The 18,718-nt window shown below is 35.0% G+C and overlaps 1 protein-coding gene across 2 annotated transcripts in view; it reads right to left on the reverse strand.

Moving 5' to 3' along the window:
- Window positions 1-572: 572 nt before the first annotated feature.
- The window catches only part of LOC134848204 (uncharacterized), a 44,891-nt gene continuing 26,745 nt past the window's right edge, over window positions 573-18,718 (reverse strand). For both annotated transcript variants that reach the window (XM_063865576.1, XM_063865577.1), the window contains 4 exons: window positions 7,417-7,614; window positions 6,589-6,666; window positions 6,480-6,515; window positions 573-803 (listed from right to left, as the gene is read on the reverse strand). In XM_063865576.1, the coding sequence (XP_063721646.1) occupies window positions 721-803; window positions 6,480-6,515; window positions 6,589-6,666; window positions 7,417-7,614 (395 nt within the window). In that variant the 3' untranslated portion in view covers window positions 573-720. The remainder of the gene's footprint in view (window positions 804-6,479; window positions 6,516-6,588; window positions 6,667-7,416; window positions 7,615-18,718) is intronic.

The raw sequence follows: 18,718 nt of genomic DNA on the forward strand, positions 1-18,718 counted from the left end.
TTGTATTTATCTTTCTTGTCCAAAATTATCCCAATTCAGAAAAAAAAACGTTTCAGTTTAAAGTGTTTTTTTTTGTTCGCCCGGTTTTCCTGTGGTTCCCAATTTGGCATACATGAAACTGATTCCACAATTATTTCTGCATACGGGGTATCGAAGACAACTTAATTTTATTGATTTTTTAAAGAAGTCTTAAGTTAATTATTGTATTTCTGACCAAACACAACCGACAAATGATTCCAGGTTGACATTATTCCCTTCAATTATTTTTACTCGCCATCGGTTTTTATGCTAACATTGATTAATTCTTTTGACGTCAGCATGAAGTGAAGACTCTGTGTTGATTGTTTGTTTTTGATTTTCTGGACCGTTTTCAGAGTAAAAACTAAATGAGAAAATAATTTTTACATAAAATTTTCAATAACTTTTTAATTTGAATTTTTAGGACGCTCTGGTAATGTATTTAAGTATAAATTTTGATTAAAGGCGATCAGGTATTCTCAATAAAGGTACAATGTTTCAGTACTACTCGCGTTAAATTAAAGATGCATTTTTATATTCAAAATTATCTAGAAAACATTTTAATTGCCATCCCAAGTCATTTTCATTTTCTTCTATTTTTTCCATTCGAAAAATTGGATTTTCGTTGCGGATAAAGCTGACTGCATATCAACGGGATGACTGGTCGGAATATTCGAGGCTCCTTGAATATTTCTGATCTCGTTATAATTGGTGATTGAAGAGTTTGTTTGTAGTAAGCGCAACTGCAAGTGAAAAAATGGCACTCCAAAAATTGATAGACACGACTGAAACAAAAAAAACTATCAGAAAGAGATCTAGGATGTTCACGAGGGCAGGGAAAATTCAGAAAACATGAAAAATTAACCAAGCTGTTAATTAGTTAAACAAAATAATTTTTCAAGCTCTTCTAAATACTAAAAAAAGTTGCGAACTAACCTCAAAATCAAACTTGTCACCATCTTCCAAATAAGACAAAACAATGCCAATACTTGTTATAGCATATGATATGGAGAAAAAAATTGCTTATCTCTTGTTTCTCAAATGTCATGATTATTTAGCAAGATGGCCAAAGGGACAAAGTTTACAAAAATTGAATTAACTCAATCAGAAAACTAAAAATATAATGTTTTCAATTATTCCCGCAAAATTTAATTATTGCAAACCTACGGATAGCATTTAATTACTGAATGCAATCCAAACACCCAAAAATTTAATTTTGAGTGTCATTTTGGCAATTTTTTACTGGGTTTTATCAACTAAACGAAGCCACTAAGTTTTTTTAAGGCCTCTATTTTTTTTAAATCGCTCATTAAAAAACTTGAAAAACATTTTTGATACACTATTCTTTAGCACCTGGAACGCTGGTGCTCATGCTTTTGACCTCATTAGTTCAATTAAACCCCCCAAGATTATGTGCAATTACGATTGTAAATTTAAAAAAAAACGCACGCCTTTTTGCTTTACGTTTTCATTTTTAGTCTGACTGTCACATTCTGCTATTGATTAAAAATTAATTGCAGTTTTGAAAAAATGAAAAGCGAGGACTTCAATGATTTACTGATTCATCAATTTGTTGCGTTTTTTCAACGATTTATTTAGATTTTTGTTTCGACTATTCTCGAAGGAACTAAAGCGTAATGTCCGTTTCTAAAAAAAAATTCTTGTCAATTTTGGCTAAATCAATTTAAATTTGTGGGGTCAAATGGGGTACAAGTAAATCCTTGTAATAACAACTCTAAAAAAATGTCTCAGTTTAGAGAAAAACTGGTCAGAGTAAATAGGGCTTTCATACAAAATTAGACGTAAAATGAAGAGAAGCTGACCTTCCACTACAATGTTAACATTATGTTAGTGTTAGGGTTATTAGAGATGTTACTTCTCATTCTCGCAGTTTTCACCTAATTTAGTCCTCCTGTACTCAAAAAATACGGGAACTTTTTGAATTCTTTTTCTCAAATCAGTGTGGTCGAAAGATTTTGGGCAATCTGCGCAGCAACCGTAATGCTTTAATGACTAACAAAGAGACCTTAAACGGGCCGTTTAGTTTAATATCCGCCTCTCCTAACTGATGGAAAACGGAAACTAGATATTCATCATCATGAAACATCGTCGATTTTACTAATAAATGAAGGAAAGGTAGCCAGAGCGTAGAATTAACTTAGAAAATTGCAAACATGCAACCGTTAGTTAAAAACAGATTTGTCTGAAATAATGGTTCATGATGGTTCATGTCTCGAGTGAAATTCATGTAGAGAGAAAAAGGCTAAGAAAAATAGAGAGAAGAAAATTTTTGAGGCTAAATTAGGTGTCATAGAGATTAAACTAGCTCACTCATCGTATCTTGTTATGTTCGTTAAACCATCTGTCAATCAATTAACCTTACACCGGTGCTAGACACAATTGACAGGTACTAACTTTCGGAGCGCTTCGCAACTTTTGGTAAACTCCTAATTTAGTTGTTGCTAATGATCTTGATTGAATACAGTTGTTTATTAAGATTGGAATTTAACGTTACGGAAATAGCTTTTTCAATATGACCCAGCCAGCAGGATAAGGTGGGGGAAAACCCATTAAGAATTACGTCTTTTTGGTAACCGAAATGCGTGGAACCACCCATGCTGTGCGAATTTTGGCTCAACTGTTTCCAGTGGAGGATGATAACAAAACACTCAATAAATCCGAAAATTATTTAATTTGCAAGTACTCCCAACGCGACACAGATTGCAGCGGATGTGGATGGGAAACCACGATTGGAATCAGAACAAACATTGATATCCAACTTATACTTGTGCCTCGGAGAAAAAGGGCAAGATGAGTTACACTAGCGGAAACCACATTCGGACTTGGCGGCTACGAGGTATCCGCGGCTGCTGGACGCGATGGAAGGGGAATTAAAGAAAGAACGGAATGAGACAGATCCAAGGGAGAGGACTATTCGGAGAAGGAGTAAATGCGAACGATCGCAGATGCTAGAATTGTGACAGACCAGGTTTCACTAGGGAACATATAAGCGAGTGTGCCGCAAAAGGAGCGACATGTAATTTCGGCATGAAGGTCGGCCATTTTGAACGGACGTTCCGTGCTAAATGTGGAAACCGAGGACGAAAATCAGTTGGAATGATTCAGGGACAGGAGGATCATGACCATGACGATCAGGAAGGCATTGAGATGACATGTCACAACACGAGAGTTCGGTATGATGGGTATGGACTATACACCCACACCGACACGGCAACAGCATTCGTGGGATTCAGACTAGATCTGGGGATTATCTATTTATATCGATTAGATCGAAAAGTAAAAAAAATTGCGAGTCACAGGCGCTAAACTACCACAGGCGCTAAACTACCTTGTCAACGGGAAAAAGACAAGTGTATCGATCGATAACGGTTTGCCAAGTTCTATTTTTACAACCTGAGAGCTGAACAGAACATTGGGCACCGCAGGAGTCAGTCTATGCAATTTTGCATCGGAGGACCCGGTTTTCCGTGATTACGGAAATAATCCGCTAAGCTTAATGGGGACCACTAAAGTGCAGTTGGCATCGAACGGCTGGGAGACGATAGCGGTCCTCAAGGTGATTGAAGAAAACCGCCCATCAAAAATCGGACGAGACTTGATGGCTGAATTGGGGCTCCTGTTAAATCAGAAGGCACCAGGGGAGTAGGTGATGGCAATTCACGAGGAAAATGCCGAAGGAGATAACAAACTGGACCAATGGAATTAATATTTTAGCAAGCAGTTTTCGAATCTCTTTACACGGGTCGGTAAAATCTGGAATTATAAGGTGCAGGCAGAACTTTTTAAATCCCTCTTACCTATTCAGCAAAAAGGTAGGCGCGTACCAATAACGTTACAAGAGAAAGTAGATGGGGAAATATCCAAAATGTTACCCCAGGAGCACATAGAAAAACTGCACGACTGTTCGGATTGATACTTTGTCTCTCCAATAGTGATTACGGTACAGAACGACGGTTCAGTAAAATTAACACTTGAGGCTCGTGAATTAAATGAACAAGTTAAAAATCATAAATATCAGATGCCCAAAATGGAGGAACTTATGGCCATTGTCGGTCAATTGATTAGCGAAACAAAATCTATAGATATTTATTTTTCAACTATGGACTTAACATACACCTATGGTCAACTGCCACTCAGCCCGGAAACTAGCGTACAACGTATTTTTTTGTTAATTGGGGAAAGTCGACGGGAACGTATCGATTCAAATTTATGCCGCCGAAATTTCAAAGAGTGATGGATTTCTTTTTTCGGAGTTTGCACAGGCACACGCTTTTTGATGACATTTTAATTACAACAAAGGATCGGAAATAGAACACATTTCAACGGCCGAGAAAATACTTACAAAGCTAGACAAAGACAAAAGGGCGTTAAAATTGTCAAAAAATTCCAGTTTGCGCAACGAGAATGTGAATGGCTCGGGCATAAAATCACCGCAACAGGTATAACCCCTTTAGTTCGGAACACAGCACCAATCGACGCACTTGAACCGCCGCTCACCCTGTCGCAACTTAAATCGTTTTGTGGGATCGATCCACAATTGGCATAAGCCGGCGCTTGCAGAATCTTCGGCGCCATTACGCCCATTACCTGGGCGGAAAAACGAACACGTATGAACACCGAATTGCCAGGCGGCATTCGAGAACTTAAAAAACCAAGTAGGAAACATTGTGGAACTAAAACATTTTGATGTCCACAAGGTTATTCGAATAGTGTGTGACACAAGCCATAACGGATTGTGAGCCGTATTAGAACAACGCGGCTCGGAAGGGTGGCGGCCGATTTCATTCGCGTCGCGTTATCTGAATGACGCCGAAAAACGCTATTCAACAAACAAACTGGAAATGCTAGCGGTGGTGTAGGAAGCGGAACATTTCCGGAATTATGTACTGGGACGGACTTTTCTAGTTATCACTGACCATAGGGCGCTGGTAAGAAAAACAAAACAAAGTTCAGCCGTTTAACAAGATGATTAGATAGGTTAAATCCATTTGATTTCCGCGTAGAACATAAACCGGGGGCTAAAATCTGCTTGGCATTTTACTTATCCGGAAATCCAAACAGTTTAGTTAAGCCAGTTTCAACTTATGATAGTATGTTCACCTTGGCGATAATAAATGCAATACGTAAAACCTTCGGATTTTCAAAAACTGATATATCCGGAGGACCGGAAATAAAACATCAATATGCCTCAATTAAACAGGTCTTAACCAATAAGGACGTAATATGCAAATTTCGTAAAATAAAACGACCGATAAGGGGCGATGTGGAATGCGAAAACAATTCAGCCGATCAGAAGGGTACAATTTGCATTCGCTGACGGCCACTCGACAAAAACTTAAAAATAGTTGGAGCTATTATTAACTCAAAAGACGGCAGTAAGTTTTTTTAAAGAACATTCAAACCACATGGAGAAGGCATTTAGAAAGATCAATAATTTTTTGGAGAGGCACCCGAGTATTGATACAAGTGAAAGTGGAGACACTGAAGTGAACGAGCTGGACGGAGAAACCCGATTGCAGGCAATAACTACGGAAACTACAACAACAAATATGAATACGGTACTATTTATACCTTCCGCGTTCAAAGGTGAAACTTTTCTTGCGGTGTACCCAAAAAATTGCATCATTTCGATAGTCCCTCGTAACTGTGAAGTAGTCCAGAAGAATACCGTTCTTCTGAAAATATTCAATTTAAGATTCATCGAATCACAAAACGCCTCAGACCCACAACTACAAACAATTTACGAAATGGTGAAAGCGAAGGATCCGGAAATTCAACAAAAAGTGGACAATTTGATGCGTTATTACAGTCTGTTAACAATTTCCACGTACGCAATAACGTTCTATGGATAGACGATAAACTAGTCAGCAACAATACCCTGCATAAAGCCATAAATAACAAACTACACTACTATCATCACGGGAAAACAAATATGTTCACGGCCGCTAAAATTATTTGGTTCCCTTACATACATCGAAACATTGCGGCGATGGCAGAAAACTGCAGGGAGTACACCGTGGTGAGTAAGAATCTTAAAAATATGTGTAGTGAAGGAGAGTTAGGTACTATTCCAGAATCAAAAGAACCAAATTAATCGTTAAAGTTAGACTTCTGGGGACCTTTAATTACTTAAATGAGTCTACAAAAACGTCATTGTAGCCGTCGATCGATTCTGCTAGACACAATTGACAGGTACTAGCCTTCGGAGCGCTTTACCACCTTTGGTGAACTCTTAATTTAGTAGTCGCTCATCATCTGGATTGAATACAGTTGTTCATTAAGATTGGCAATTAACGTTACGGAAATAGCGTTTGCAACATAGGTGAATGAAATTCTGTTAAAACTTATTTCATCGGAGCCTCTAAAACGCTTACTACAAATTCCCCGAAATACATCATCAAAATGTCAGGCTAATTTATTCTGAAATGCATTTTTCTTACCTGATACAGAGAGGCTCGCCTGCTTTCGACTTCGACCTGTCATAAGTACACAACTTTTACTCATTTTTTTTTTCTTGAAACAAGAATTCAAAGTTATTTGAAGCTGTACCTTTAGTGACATTCAACTGAACTAGACGTCCGACTTGCATCGAACTTCCATATTGACATGAGAAAAGTCCGCTGTCATCTAAACACCATAAAAAAGATTATTTATCATTCGGTTCTACTTAACCATCTCCCTACTTTCAAACAAGGCGTGGGAAATGTTCAGAAGATTAAGTTAGCCTAACTTTCGACCAGCCCGAATGCAACAAAAATAAAAATTGTAAAAGAAAGCTTCAAGACGAAATTAATTTTTTTAAGTTAGAGGGGTGTAGATTTTTTCGTGGATAGCATAGGGGGATTTTTTTGTAACTAGGTCCTATCATTCAACACCAATCAACTCAAAACTTGGTCGAATAAACGGCATAAAAACACTGATTATGGGAAAGAGGATACCGTATATAGATGCACCCTCTTATCTTCCCCCCCCCCCCCCCCGATAATATTACAACTACTCGTTTTTAAATTTCGAAGCATTTCATAACGATTCAGGTATGTTTAGGTAAAATTGAAGGTTCTTTAAAAGTGTGGCACAAACTGACTATGAACTTTGGTGGTTGTACTAGTTTTTTTTGACACTTGGGAATTTTTGACTCAAGGGGGTAGTAGAAGTGAGCTGTTATTTGTTTTATTTAAGTATTTTAGTGAACATTTTTTGCAGAAAATTTTTGTGAGCATTTTTAATTATAAAAATTTATTTTTAGAGAACGTTTTAGTTTTTGTTGATGTGTTTACAACTCAGAAAAACTCTTTGCGACGTACCGTAGCTCAACCAAGCATTCATTTTACATGTAATAGAAATACTCGCCGCTAAGAAATTAGAGTAAATGCTTACTTGTTCTCAAGTTAGATATTCTCAAGTTGCCATAACTCGAGTAGTCGGGAGTCTGTTGTCCCGTCTGTCCATCCATGATGCTGTATCTCTGTCTGATGTCTTCAGTTGTGTACTGGTTGAACTTGGCTGGCATACTGGGGAAGGAGTTCAGAATGTTCTTGTCTACTTCCTGGCCAGCTATGTTGCCGATAAACTCAACTAGTGAAAAAACAAACTCAAAGCGCGTCATCAACAACCCTTGCCTTACCTTCCTCAAGGAAACGTCTAGAACCTTTGCTAGAAAAAAGAGTTTCGAAGTTTTTGAATTTTCCGATATTTTTGACAAATTCTTGGAAAGTTTTGACCAATAAGTTGAATTTATTCGCGCGCACCTTCCCTTTGCACTTAGTGTACATTGGTGACAAAGACGCTTTAGGGCAAATTCAAGGGTTGTTCGATGAAATGAGAGAAGAAAAATATCACCAAACAGAGGTCAGAGGGATGTCATTTGGGTGGTCAAGGGTTGAACTCCTCTGCGGAAGGCGATACCCCCGGTCTGACCCAAAACCGAATACTGAGCAACGTATATGGCTCCGCCTTCATAAAGGGCTGATCGCACAATGGTCAAAAATATATTAACTCATTATTCTAGTAACGCGTTCTTTTTTCAACAATAATGGCTAAAAACATTCAACAATTATGGCTAAAAACATCCGATAAAAACTTGATAACTACACATCACCAAGAACACGATAAATCTAATCCTAATAGATATCGCAAAACATGAAAAAAAAGAAGTTCACATGCTTCGAAATGACGAGAGAGGAGGCGAAGCTCGAAAGTCTACAAATTTGCTAATTTTGCGGTCTGTCTCGATAAAATCTTAAACTACGGGGCTAGGTCTTTTACCAAACCGACCGTTTACCTGACCGAACTTTTACCTGACCATAATACAAAGTTTCAATTCAGATCAGTTTAAATTAGTGGAAGATTTGAAAAGAAAGCAGTTAGAACAAACGAAAACTTCGCTGAGGAACCGATAAATTATTGTCTTTGACCAGACTAAACGGCTTCTTTACTTCTGTCAATTACATTAGTTTATCGAGTCTGATAACAGGTCCATGTTATAACTTTTCTGGTAAAAGATCAGTCTGTTAAAAAGTCGGTCCCCATAAAATTTATGATTATAATCCACTGAAATAAGATTGAAGGAATATAATTTATTATAATTTATTGCCCTAAAAGTCAATTTTTAATCAATTTTTGAAATAATATAGATTATAATAGAAAAAAATCCATTATTTTTCTCAAAAAAAAATTGTTTTATGATCCTTATTTAGTCTAAAAAAATGGTTTCTTTCTTAAACAAAAAAAGCATTGCAATAAAAGAAAGTCGAAAAAAAGAACCAAGTACAGTAAAAAAAATCCAATCAAAAAATCAAAAATGCCAAAAATTAGATCTAGCTAAACAGATAAACCTGGATTTGAAACGAAAAACATGCCAAGATGAAGTCTTTTATAAAGATGAAAAAAAGACTTACAAACTGATTAAATACATTCATGTACCCCACGCGCACTTCGAACGAGGCAAAAAGAGGGCACAAAAATGCGTTTTTTAAATTCCAAGAAAAGAAAAAAGAAAAAAAATGTTTTTGCAAAATTAGTTTTTTACGAGGACGAAAATCTAGTACCAGGTTGCAACATTGTCAAATTGTCAAAAACGCCAAAAATGAGAATGTGTATGACAAGTTTGCTTGAATTTGCTTGAACGAGTCAACTTGTATTCGACCCGCACTCCATCTAGGACATGGGTTGCTGAGGTGGGAGAGGGATCGCCATATTTGAACAATAGATTTCATTAAAAACCTTTTACCGTATATACTCTACATGCAAGCCAGAACTTTTATTGACATTAACTAATTTGTAATGCAATCTCCACTTATCCTATTTCAAAATAAAAATGTTTTATACCAAAATTTTTGAAGTTACCCGATTTTGAAAATCTGGCAAAAAACTGTTTTATAGGAGGGTAGATGTTGGATTGACATGGGGTTTTGTCTTTTACTAACCTAGACTCCCTCAAGTTTGGATAATCATTTTAATTTTTCCTGACATTATTACCTTTTGGCAAAAAAATCATAATATATTTTTAAATTAAATGCGAGGGATAATTTTGAAAGCGTCAAATAAATTGTATTCGTTTTGTTTTCTATAAAAATGTTGTGATTTGAACGGATTATAAATCGGGACTTATATTCAATTAATTTTTGTATGAAGTTTAGTTATAAGTGTAAAATAATCCATTAATTTCTCCTCAGTCTAAGTGCTCACTAGGGTAGCACACAAATTTTGGTCTGTAATTTTTTTTCGAGGAAGCTAAAAATCGTGTGGAAAACAATCAATTCTATGCCACTGTTTTTTTTTACTTTTTCAGAGTTTGTTTTTTTCAGAGAAAGATTGAAGCTTTATCTATTAATTTCAGGAAAGCACGTTAATATTTTTCCGGATATTTTGGTCAGATGTCTTTTTTGCTACTCAAAAACTACCAGTTGTTGCATTTAGAGTTTTTGCATACTGCCATATGATTTAGTGTTTGTTTTGAAAACAATTGATGAATTTTTTTTTAATGAAAAAAAAAATAACGAGATTTTTTGAAAACCATCCTCAACCGCTATTTTATGTACAAATTGTTGAATTTTAGGGAAAGAAAAGTGCGAAGTAGACCAAACTACTTACCTGACTTCAATGTGGAAGGATTTAATAGCGTTAATAGCACGAAATACATCGCGCGGTAGTTATCCCAACTTAGCAAAATTTATACCCTAATAAAACTGCTAGTATCAGGGCAAAGACTTGAATGTTCTGAAAATCTGAAAACCTTTTGAGATGTATGGATTAGAGTTTCATTTGAAAAAGTATAATAAAACAACAAATAATCATTCAAACTTTTTTGTGACTTTTTTCTACATCATGCCCCACACGCTATATAGAATACGAAGTGACCTATTTTGCACATACCAAAATAATTAAATAACCATCAAGACTGCGCCTAGATCAGGACGAAATTGTGATTGTTTGGACTGCATTTTAAAATTTTTAACTTTTTTTTGGTTTTGTGTATTAGGAAACAATCAAAAAAATGAAACTTTTCTTCATTTAACCCCTTCAACCTAAAAAAAATTAATCAATTGTAGACAGATAGTTTTTTTGCGACTCAAAAATGGCCATTTGTTGCATTAGAGCTTTTGCATAGTGCCACTATTGCAACTAAAATTGCTAGGCCGACGCAGAGATGCAAGTAGAGGTAGCTAGCAGGAATAGATTATCATTTCTATAGCAGTTTTGTGGATAGACTATCCGACCAGCCAACAAAATTTTTCACATCAGGGCCTTGAGTGTTCAGACTGCCAATTAAGGTCATAATATAGTGATTGTTTTGATAACAAAAAATTGGAAAAATTTTTCAAGCAGAGAACAAAAAAATTAACGAGCGTTTTTGAAAGCCATCATCAACCGCTATGTTTAGTAGAAATTGATGAATTTTGCGGAAAGAAAAATGTGAGTTAGATCAAGCTCCATGTCTCACTTCAATGTAGAACGAGTTAAAAATGTTAAGAGCACAAATTATATCGTGTGTTATGTATCCCAAATTGGCAATCTTTAAGCCCTTACAAAACGGTTAGTATCAAGTTAAAGTCTTGAACATACTGACTGCCTTTTAGGGTCTATGGAATAGTGTTCCATTTGAAAATTTTAGGAAATCATATGATTTTTTTTTCTATGATAATTTATCTACACTATACCCCAACACACTATATAAATTACGAAGCGTTGTATTCCGCATGTAGCACAGTATTGTCACAACCAGCAAGAGTGCTCCTAGATTAGAGCCTAGTCTGGATTGTTTCGACTGCACTTTAAGGCCAATTAAATTTTTTTGGTTGTTTTTTTTACGAAGTATTGAAAAATATATATATATATATTTTTTTCATTCATCCCCCCATTGTCAAAGTAAAATACAAAAGGCGTATTTAACGTCTCGTATTTTTTTACAGGACTATACTGCTGGCCTTATTTCAATTTGCAACGCAACATTTTGCCGCTTACTTGTGTTATAAAAACGCAATATATCGCGCTTTAGTTATCCCAAATTGCCCACATTAGCCGCTTTCAAACCCTCTAACTTTAAGAAAAGTCAATTATCTTTTAGCTTAAGAGAATAATGTTTTCGAACAATCTGAAGAAGTTACGTCAAATATTATATTGTTAATTTAAAATTTGTTCGGAGAAAAGAAAACCAACCCGAGCACAAATCTTTCATCTCTTTCTTCGAAAGTCGGAGCAACAGTATCTTATAAAATTTGTTAGCAAAAACAGATATTTCATGAACAAAGGCACAACCTCGGTCATTTTTGCAAGTCGCAAAAGTTTTTTTATGTGTTTTTTTTTCGAGTGACTGTTCTTGAGTATGATGCAAGAAAAGCTTAAGATCGCGTAAACAGTATTTGAGAGTTGGAGGGGGTGTGTTAGGGGTTTGATGATGTCGCTTTTTAGAAGTCGATATCCACACCACTCAATGGGACTCCTGTTTGTTTATATATTCATATCTATATTGAGTGGTGTGGAAATCGACTTCTAAAAAGCGATAATTATATTAGTTCTTATTTTAGCCGAGCATCATGCGAGAAAAGATCGCAATGTCAAAACTGTTACGTAAGTGTCCAAAATTGTCAAATATCAATATAATGAATCAACAAGTTTTTCCGGGTGTGCTGTATAAACCAAATTGTTTGGCGTGAAAAAATAACAATGAAATTTTTGAAAAATTGTTGTTATTTTAAGTTGACTAAAAATTGAACATTTGAGTTTTTTATACAAAATTATCCAAAAAAATCATACTTTTCAACTTGAATCAGGGCTGATAAAATTTTAATGTCTTTTACCAATCTACCCTATCTTACTGTTTAATTTATGGTATACGATTTAAGGGCAAATGTGAGGTTTTCTCTAAGGGGAGGGACGGCGGTTTTTCAAAAAAAAATTTCGGTCTTTTTTAGGTCGACCAAATTGATTTTCCGAGTATCCAAGAGTGTAAGAAAGACCCTAACTTGGCCAAAATATTTACGTCCCAGGCAATTTTCTGAAAAAGCAGGCCAATAAAGGCGTTTTTCGGCGTTTTTTGAACAATTTTGGTTTAAAAATAGCGTTTTTGGCGTTCACTCCCTCCTAAAAATTAGAAGGCGCCTTTGGAACATTTTTAGGATCAACCAGCTCAAAATGAAGGTCTTAAAATAGAACCAAAGGGGGACCTTTTGGGTAGTCAGTGAGTTGAATCTCTAAAGAGAAGGAGCGTCCCCCCAAAACCTGCTACTGGTATGATTGTTGCTTGATTAGTACCAGAAAAAAGGATTCCTCAAAGTTTTCTTCTGTTAAACGGATTTTTATGTAAATATTAATGGTTTGCTTGTAAGATATTATTGGTTTGCTTTCTCTATCAGTTTTCGAACACTAAATTTTTTGGTTGCTCATGATTTTTCTAACATATTATCCCAATTATGATCCCACGCCATGGACTCAAATCACAGAGGCAAAATAAAAACTGAGAAAAAGAAATCACAGCAAAACTAAAAGTAACATCAGAGAGAGAAGTTGAAATTGGAAAAGAGAAAGGGAGGGGGGGTGTTGTAGATAGCTATATATGTGGATGGATGAGATAAAAGCAGGGCACTCTTTATAAACAGCTTTTACTTCCCATTCGAAGAATGCTGCGCATCACTGATAAATTTGACTTCTGGGACCAGCGCTTATTCACTGGGCGAAGCGATAGCGTCTGCTCCCAGCATCCCAACTTCCCCCTAACCCCTTGCCCCATCTCAATTATATATCCGCAACACCACATTCCACAAGAGCCCACCAATACCTTACCCCGAATTTGAGTGTTATAACCATTAGCTCGCAGCCGCCGCATTTCAATGCCAATAAGCTCAACATCGCGTAGTTATATCTTAAGCGTACGGTGATTAGAGAATAAGCAAGTGATGGTGAACGGGCGAGGAAAAGACAATTGGTTACAGGTTGATTGGAGAAGCCAATTTCTCCCCTCCCCCAAATGAAATTGATCATTATCCTTTGGCAAATGAGCCTCAACAAAACAACACGCTTTCAATTTTATTTAATCACGTCGCTGAAAATGCGCATTTTTCAGTTCAAACGATCAAAGGTTGAATCGCGACGCAGGCAAAAATATGAAAAAAACAGGCCAAAAAAAGCGTTTTTAGGCACTTTCTGAAAAATTTTGACCAAAAAATTGCGTTTTTTTTCCGCGCGCGCTAACCTCCAAAATAAGTGTAAATTGGCGCCAAAGGCGCCTTTGGAAAACTTTTAGGGTCCGTAGCCAAAAGTGGATATTCAAAATAGTACAAAGGGAGGACCCTTTGGGTTGGCAGGGGTCGAATCCCTGAGTAATTCATGGGTAATTGTTGAAAAAATAATCAATAAACAAATATAAATACTATCAAATTGGGAACTACAATCAAAACGTCAGGCAAACTAATTTAGCCAAAACTAATAAAATAATACTTAATTAGTTAAGTTACTTAATTGCTAATGAAAACTAGCAACCCAGGCTTAAGTGGAACTCAAATGTTTTTATAAGAATTGTATTTGAGTTTTTATAAAAAAGTTATTTTTCTGATGGTAAAAACACTTGTAAGAATTGTATTTGAGTTTGTATAAAAAATACTTTTCAGTTGGGAAAACTGTTTTTTAGTTATATGAATTCTGATTTAAAATTAGTATAAAACGAAATTTGATCTAAGAGTCTTATAATAAAAATAATGCATACAATTTTCTGGTTTTTCCTATTTATGTTCTTTGTAGTTTCTGCTACCTTCTATTAAGTTCTTTTATTTCCATCAAGAAAAGAGCCACATAGAGAAACTGCAAGAGCGCAAAAAAAAATCAAGAATATTTTTGGCCTATTCATAGTTTTGAACATTTTTCAAAATGGCGGATAAGGTTTTTATATTAAAAAAAGATTGTTCGAAGTTGTAATCAGAAGTTTTCTAGCGCCATTTTTCTTAAATTTAAAGTAAGATTGAGAAATAAAGCCAAAACTCGCAAATTAAAATAAATCATGTGATTCAAATATTACGCCACATATGTATTTAAAATTTGTCCTGCGCAAAATTTTCAAATGTTTATTGGAAAACAAAATCTATAAGAATCTTGTCACTTCTTGAGTTTGTCTGAACTTCTATTCGGAATGTAAAGTTTTGCTAAAACAAAAAATTTGCGTGCTCAGCTGCAGTTCATAAAATTTTGTAAGGAATTTTTGATGATTTTACTTGCTCAGACTATATACAAAATTGTAAGGCTTTCAAAAAGGCTCTGAAAAAGATCTATTAAGACCTATTACTCCTTGAACCTATTCTTGCTGAGGATCAAAGTAATGCAACAAAGAACTATTCCAGCAAATAATTCGGAAAAACTTCTCATCAAATCCAGGCGCAGGATTTTCATTAGCAGTTATGTTGTCCAATTTTTGTCCAGTTATGTTGTCCAATTTTTGTCCATATAGTGTAAGCTCGCAAAACTTTTACTGTAGATGTCGTCAAAAGAATTTTGACCTTTTTGGCGCCGGGCTGAGTAATTATATCAATTTTACTATCTATCGTTTTAAGGCGGTTCAAGGTAAAAATCAAGCTCATTGGATCCTCAATGATTTACTTAGAGTCCAATATTTTACGCTGTTTACGTAGTTTGCAAGAATGTTTCCACAACGAGAACAACTCAAAAATCATTTAAGATATACTGGTTAATTTACGCCTTCCAAACAGAGTTTTAAAAAATTTGGCCCGGCTAACTCCTTCTAATTAGTTTAATCTAGCATGTGTCAAAATTCAAATCCCGTATCTGGCAGAACACGACAAAAAAGTTTGTCAGAAATCAAAATAAAATGCATTTCTAAACCATTGCCAGAGATCAAATAGAGATGCGTCTGTCAGAGATCAAATTATGATCCAATGCTAATTTATAGTTAATTCTTGCATTATGAAATTTACAAGACTGCTCGTTTCCGCCAAGGCCCGCCTTTTAGCTGTCTTGCGACTGCCTTTTAAGATCTTTTTATTCTTGAAATTGATCCATCCACACGCAATGTAAATTCTAAACTGATTGTTTTTTCGCATATAGCAAAGTAAAACAAGCATCATGGCCCAATTTTTTGAAACAGTTTGGAACATGAATTAAGTAAGCGCTGACGCGTTAAAAGAATGAAATATGTTGCAAGTGTATTGACTCATATTGGTCATCTTTAAAACCCCATAACTTTGGATAAAATGCACACATGTATGTTTTTTATTAATTTGTGCTAGGGAATAATGATATAAAATATGGCCCAACTCAAGCTGAAGGTGCCTGTTTGATAATTCTTGAATTTTATGAGCTGATGCGGGATGAAATATAGAAACTCAAAAATTGAGCCTCACGCGAAACCTTAGTTGTTTCTCTAATAAAATGAGAGTAAAATTTTATCCGATTTCAGCATTTTCTCAGAAATTTTTTGCGTACAATTTTTAATGAGTAGTCGTTTTAGTACGGATCTTTTTCACAATTTGTTGCCCAGATCATACCCTTGATGTCAGATTCGGCTATGTAATTTTGAAAAGAGTAAAAAAGTTTCGAAAAAATTGACAAGAAATCAGAACTTTGATTTTTCAGGGCGTTTTCACCTTTTTGAGGAAAAAGATTGCGCGTAGCCGCTTATGCTGGGTAGTTTAGCTTCAGATAACTTGTTTTTTCGATTGTCTTGTTCAACATTCAAAAGACGGTCAACAAGTCACAAGTTTGACTTTTCCGAGGGCCATAACTTAATGTGGAAAATTTTGGGATTAGCCACCATGGCAAGATAGTCGTTTTTCTGGAAATATTTTTCTCCATTAAACCCAACTTAGATTGGGAAGGTAATTGTAATTTTTAAGAAAAATTATTATGTATGGAAAAAATGGCCAAAATTCAAAATTTTGACTTTTTCGAGGTTCACATTTTTTCGCAGAAAAAACTGGGCGTAGTTGCTCATGCAGATCTTCTTGATGATTGAAATTAAATTCTCAGGCTTGGGAGTCTACTTTTTGAGAAAATCAAAAAAATTTCAAAGACGGCCGAAAATTCAAACTTTTGACTAATCCGAGTACTACAACTTTTCATTGGAAAAATGTTTGTGGATGTAGCTGCTTGGGCAAAAACTGCTGCACAATTTATTTTTTTTGAACTCAAAGTCTTAGATCTCGGAGGGTACTTTTCCGAAAAAAATCAAAAAAATATAAAAATCGCTCAAAAAACCTAAATTTGATTTTTACGAGGGCCATAGCATTTTGTGTAAAAAAAATATTTTTAGCCGTTTATATAGAAAAATTTCCCAAGTCCCGATCTTTCCTTTCAGCAAACATATCAGTTTTAATTGGGATTTTTTTGAGCAAATGAATATAATTCAAAACTAGCTGTCAAAAATTCTCCCTCAGACTTTTTTGAGATAGAAAGTGGCTTGAGGTAAAACCAGACTAGTGGAGTTACACAGACTGCAATCCATTGATTTCAATTTTTCAAAAGTTTTCCAGATAGTTTCCGAGAAAAAATAAATTTTTCAAGACTTCCAATTCAACTAAAACAAAAAAACTCGATTTCATACATTTTTAAAATGCCGTTTTTATCAAACATGAATTTCAATTCCTTAAAACTGTTTTGTTAAAAAATTACAGTTTGCTTGGCAAAAAACCACCTCAAGTCTTTTTTGTTGAAAATTAGAGCAATGAAACGAAAAATCCGTATGAAATTGGGTTGTAGTAAAATTATTTGCTCTAAAAAAATGGATGTTATATTTTTCTTCTAACATCATTTCTGCTAACAAAAAAGCTCGTATATCAAAGCAAAGCCCTAAATGTTCATTCCAACTTCCTTTTAGTTTCAATCATAAGCTTTTTGTTTATAAAGCAAAAAGAAAATGTTCAAAAGCGTTGAGAAAAATTTTAAAATTTTGTGAAAACTGGTCACAGGTACAGCTTCTTTAAAACGTTGAGCTACATACAACAAAATGTCTTGATACATGATTTTTTTTGCTACTAGGATCAAAATCTATCACTTAATACTTAATATGGCTTGTGGGGTGATGATTTAATGTCTGCTACTCTTTTCCAATGTCTGTTAGATATGTTTTGAAAATAGTAGTTTTTATAGGTGTATTTGAATTCATTTACACTTTTCAGACCTTCTGTTGGCTGTTTATTGTTCCGACTTTCGATACGAAAGTAACGGAATATTTGTGCTCGGGGTGGATTTTTTTTTTCAGACAAGTTTCGACTTTTTAACTAGACATTTTTGACGGAGTTTTTTTTTTACATCATTCGAAAGCTATTGTTGTCCTGAGCTTAAATTTGAAAATATATTTCACCTTTGATCATTTTTCGTAAATTTATGAGGGTTTAAAGATTGCCATTTTGGCCAACTTGGGACAATTAAGCGCAATATACTTCGCGCTATGAACGCATAAGCGGAGATTTCTTCCGTCATAGAAATCGTTCCAAATTGATTGAAGGAAGCTTATTTACCATGATTTTTTTGCTACTAGGATCAAAATCTATCATTTAATACTTAATATGGCTTGTGGGGCGATGATTTAATTTTTTCATGTTATTACTGCTCCATAGACCTTAAAAGGCAGTCGGAACATTCAGGGCTTCGCACTGGTTCGAGCACTCTTGTTTTATTTTAACTCACGTCACAGACGACCTTTTGACAAAACTAAATATCATATTTCTACGGGAACATTTTCTTATAAAAGAAGCGTCTTGTAAAAAAAACTTAGTTTTCTTTGCAATTTATTTGCATTTTTTCATGAATTTACTGCCTTAGGAATATAATTTTAACGTCTTCGAAACATAAATTTATGAATATACTGTTCTTTGAAAAAGAAATTTACTACTTTAATTATGTACTGCAATTATTAATTTAGATTTAATTTTAAAAAAAGTTTTTAGAAAAGAGTTTACAATTTTTGTTTTGTTTTATTCGTTTTAGATGAGTGAACGGTGAATTTTAAAAAAGAAAAATGAGACATATATGAAGAACGGTAACTGTTTTTTTGTTTGTTAGTTGAAATATTCAATTATACTTACAAAGTGTTGTCTTCGTCAAAAAATCGATATGGGAAACTAGTGCGAATAGTGTCTGATGAAGTGAGGAGTTTTGCAAGCATGCGGATGACGTTTTTAGAATGAAGAAGAGGCCATAGAAGCTCGAGTGCTCGGATGATGTTGTGCTCTTCGTT

The sequence above is a fragment of the Symsagittifera roscoffensis genome, chromosome 6 (genome assembly GCF_963678635.1).
Source record: "Symsagittifera roscoffensis chromosome 6, txSymRosc1.1, whole genome shotgun sequence".
NCBI lineage: Eukaryota > Metazoa > Xenacoelomorpha > Acoela > Convolutidae > Symsagittifera > Symsagittifera roscoffensis.